This window comes from Atta cephalotes (assembly GCF_000143395.1).
Source record: "Atta cephalotes unplaced genomic scaffold scaffold00004, whole genome shotgun sequence".
NCBI classification, from domain to species: domain Eukaryota; kingdom Metazoa; phylum Arthropoda; class Insecta; order Hymenoptera; family Formicidae; genus Atta; species Atta cephalotes.
In genome coordinates, this window is record NW_012130068.1 from 5,125,095 (window position 1) to 5,129,824 (window position 4,730).

Here is a 4,730-nt window from a genome sequence, read left to right on the forward strand (position 1 = left end):
TACTATATATATATATATATATATATATATATATATATATATATATATATATATTACACATATATTATCCTTGTTTAATATTCGGTGAATAACAAGGATAAATGATGCATTATGTACATCATGTGTGAAACGGAATGCACTCTAAACTAATACGTCCATTGCAGACGCAAAATATTATCACATATATATGTGATTTTCGCGTCGTTGCTTCATGACAAATTCTACGTGATGCGGATGACTCGACCCACGCTTCTCAGCCATACATACTAAACAATCTTAATTGGCTCTTACATTCCTGGAATTTTCGGCAACAGCTTCTCTGTTCAATAATTAGTTATTCCAGAGATTACAATATACTTTTTTCTATACAAGTAGATTACATTTCATTAATTACATGATATGCTTTACGATAAGCTTATATAAACAGATAGTATACAGATAGTAGCTGCTTTTTAATTGAAATGTCTAGTATCGACAGATGCGGTTTGCTCTGTTACAATACAAACTGCTCAAATATCAGATTTTAACAGTTGACTATATAAATTGAATAAAAGCAATTAAAATCGAGCTTTTAGTTCTAACCATCAAATCTTCAATTATTTTACGCTTTTACTGTATATTATTACTATTGTCTTCTTGTTTTAATCGATTACTGTTGCGTAATTATTTAATTTGTTCTGCAGGTAATAATAACATGTGTCCCGTTCACTTTTACCGTCTACGTTTTGGATTCTTGGCCTTTTGGATTATTAGTCTGTAAATTCTCTGAGTGCGCAAAGGATATATCTGTCGGAGTCTCCGTTTTTACTTTAACTGCTTTGTCAGCAGACAGATTTTTCGCTATCGTGGATCCTATGCGAAAATTACACGTTGCAGGTATAAAACTATAGCTGCGTTATTTGAAACTTAAAGAAATGTGCGATATAAATCATTAAAATAATGTCATTATTGATATCAAGACCTAAGTAATTGATATCTTTCTCAATAAATTAAAATTACATATTTTTTTATGAAGACAAATAAAATCCATAACAAAAATAAAAGATTAAGTCTACTAATAATTAAATTAAATTATCTGATATTATTTATTCAAGGTAGTGGAAAACGAACAATACGTTTCACTGCAATTATTGTCGTCCTGATTTGGGTTTTGGCTATAATATGTGCGATCCCAGGCTCCTTTTCATACATTAGATTCTTCAGGGTTAATCGGAACGTAAGCTTTTATGTAAGTCAAATCATCGTACTCCTAACTATAATCCCATTTTAGACTTAACTCGTAACGTAAAGTTCGTCATTAACAATCGTACGTAAAAGCTAAAGAATGTACGACGTTCTCTTCTATAAAGTATGTAGAAATGACCTAAAGATTTTGATATATAATTTATGTATCATATAATTCAAGGTGTGTTATCCATTTCCCGAGGAATTCGGACCAAATTATGGAAAGATGATAGTAACATGTCGCTTTTTCATCTACTATGTTATACCTCTCACCATCATCGCCGTTTTCTATATATTGATGGCCAGACATCTTATGCGCAGTACGAGAGATATACTCGGCGAAATGCAAGGACAGGTAATAGTTCATACATCAAATACAATAATTTATACAATAATAAACATTACGTGTTTATTTGTGCGCATATTAATACATGCTGTATTTTAGATAAAACAAGTACAAGCCCGTAAAAAGGTAGCGAAGATGGTAATGGCTTTCGTAATTGTTTTTGCTATTTGTTTCTTTCCGCAACATGTTTTTATGTTGTGGTTTTACTTTAATCCAACTTCGCAAACGGATTATAATATCTTTTGGCACTACTTTCGTATCTTGGGTTTCTGCCTCGCTTTCATCAACAGCTGCATCAACCCTATCGCTCTCTACTGCGTAAGTGGTCCTTTTAGAAAATATTTTGACAGGTAAGTGTTAAAATTGTAATATATAATCATAATCTATAACCGAATTGTTGAACCCTTGTATATTCATCCTTCCAATCACCTAGCGTATTTTCGTTTACAAAGTATAAACCTTTATCTCTTACTCATTTCATAAAACTGGTACGTCTATTTCCTACGGTTTTATTTTTGCTGCTTTCCTCTCTCTCCATTTCCATTGCTCCCCTATTCTTATTAAAATCCCCCACCTATGATTAAATTTCTTTCTTTTTTCCCCTTCTTTCATAAATTCTTCCAATTTTTCCTCTAAATTCTTTCCCCCTTATCCATAAGCAGAGATAACTTTTTGAGCGGACGGCACGCTCCATAGAATATATTTGGGGCAATTGCGCCCCTTAACTATGAATATGTAAAAACCACACATATGTAAGGGCGCGTATATGTAAGGCGCAGGCGGAATTAAATCCAGATCCGCGGATTATGAATCCACCGAACCCAGAGCCACCCAACGCCTCAAGAAATCCTCAAGAAACCGTTTCTTTTCCCTATTATAAAACCACCACTAGTCTTACCTCTCCTCCCTTCCCTCCTAGCAAAATAATACTCCCATACCTGTTCTTGGAAGTCTAGCTTATCCCAATCCTTTTTCTGTATACCCATATCACACACAGACTGATAAAGTTAAAATCTTTGACATATCTCCAAAAATCCATATCCTTATTCCATATCCCTGCATAATTCCAAAATAACATAGCTCTCTCCCTTTTTCCTATACCTATTCTCTTTTACCTATTCATTTTTTTCTGAATTTTCCTTTCTTCTCAGCTCAAATCATTTTCTATAAATATTCTCTCTCTTTTTAATTTGTGCTTATTTTTCATAATTTCCTTTTTTTTCCTCTTCACTCTCTACCTTAACTATATACACCTGGTCACTCTGCTCTTTCCTATTCAGTTTTTTCCCTAACAACCCTTCTCTTCCCTTAACCTCTCCTTCTAGACACTAATATTTAACTTTTAGTTCTTTGCATTTCTCTGTCAATCCCTTTATTCTAATCTCTGCTTCTTTCATTTGCTTAGCCCATTCCTCATTCAATCTTTTGATCTCTTTTTCCATGATCTCTTTATCTCTCTAATTTCTTTTTCTAATAAATCTCTATTTCCTTTCTCATATCTTCGACATATTATCATACTGATACTAATTCCGAGAACAGATAAATTACTAATATTGAAAAGTGAAAACAAGCAAGTCTTTGATCCCTGAAGAAACTCTATTGATATGATATTCAATAATCACATTACTCTTTCGTTACACCTTCTTTCGTCTGCTTCTTACGAACTAACTATCGCCTGTCTCTGTCTCTAATTTCTTGACTTCCTTATCGAGTCCAACCACACGCTCGTAAAACCACACGCTCTTTAAATATCCGCACTCATCACTATTAATTTTCGCACACTCTCCGAACGAAACGCATGCACTTGCATGCCTAACCGAGTCTTATAAACCAAAATTTCCCTTTTTTCTAAACTCTTAAAATTTAATTGATCACGTCTAAACAACTTTGTAATTTGTGTTAGATACTTGTTTTGTTGCGCCATGATGAAGAGAAAACGAAAAGGACATCGACAATCACCAGATCCAAGTGCACGCGAACAAGGGCCAAGTTCTTCGCTTGTCAGTTCAAAAAAGAACTTGGGCGATTCTCGTCAAGAACAACGAACTATGATGCGTCTCTCTATTATGGCGACTGATATACGACCTAGGACTCTGATTAAAGAACAAGAAACTATTATTACTCTATCGGCGAATCCAAATGATATTGAGGAGTCATTAAGAATTCAACGAATCTCAATAGAACCAACCGTACGTGATCGATTAGTTCCTTCATAAAGATTTAAAGATAATGTCAATGTCATATTTTTTATAATCATTTATATAAAATAAGTTTTTATGTCACTTAATATTACTTAATATTGCTCAAGTGAAATTACTCAGTAAACATTAAGTCGTCTTTAAGACAATTAAAAGATGTCATTAAATTCTGTAGGATGTCCGAAAAATTGTGCTAAAAGATATTTTAAGACATCCTTAAGATGTCTTCTCAAGCAGAATAAGTCACGTTAAAATAATACAGATGGTTATAATTTTGCAGTCAAAATCTGTTTTGCAAAATTGACTATAAAACCATAACCATCTGTGTCTTTATTAGGATATAGATTTATCGAAAGCCTGCTGATAAGTTATATCAGCAGAAACCGAACAAAGTCTTCTCATATCAGGTTCTACTCTTTAAGCAGGACTTTGTTCGATTTCTGCCACTAATTTGCTGACATAGTCTATGTATATCTAGCAGGCGTTGTCATATTTCTGACAGCAATTTGCTAACAATGTCAGATAATGCAAACTCTATTTACAATTTGTTATTTACTTGCAATAAACAATTAATAGCAGGCTCATAATCTGTCTTCACAGGCTGTGCATCAAGCATAGCTCTAGTAATATACTATTTAACACCATTAACTATTAACTATCACATAATTCGGTACGTGACACCGCTGAAATTATTACAAATATTACTACGAATTATTACAAAATTGCAATATGTCTTATTTTTATTCTCAAAGATGTCTTAAAAATATTTCCAAAATACAGCTTAAAAAATATTAAGATATAATTAAGAATTGTCTTCAAAACATTTATTAGATAAGTCTTAAAAACGTTTTAAAAAGGATATTTAAAAGACATCTTTAAAAAAGACATCTTTAAACTTGCCTAAATCATTTAAATAACATCTTTTAAATAAGATCTTGAAAGACGTCTTTCGGATTGTTTTT

The 4,730-nt window shown here is 32.6% G+C and overlaps 1 protein-coding gene across 1 annotated transcript in view; it reads left to right on the forward strand.

Annotated features, from left to right (window-relative positions):
• LOC105626156 (neuromedin-B receptor) overlaps window positions 1-3,786 on the forward strand; it is a 5,479-nt gene extending 1,693 nt beyond the window's left edge. Inside the window, exons 2-6 of the mRNA XM_012207468.1 lie at window positions 684-876; window positions 1,095-1,228; window positions 1,406-1,579; window positions 1,670-1,920; window positions 3,474-3,786. Of these exons, the coding sequence (XP_012062858.1) occupies window positions 684-876; window positions 1,095-1,228; window positions 1,406-1,579; window positions 1,670-1,920; window positions 3,474-3,786 (1,065 nt within the window). The remainder of the gene's footprint in view (window positions 1-683; window positions 877-1,094; window positions 1,229-1,405; window positions 1,580-1,669; window positions 1,921-3,473) is intronic.
• The last annotated feature ends 944 nt before the right edge of the window (window positions 3,787-4,730 follow it).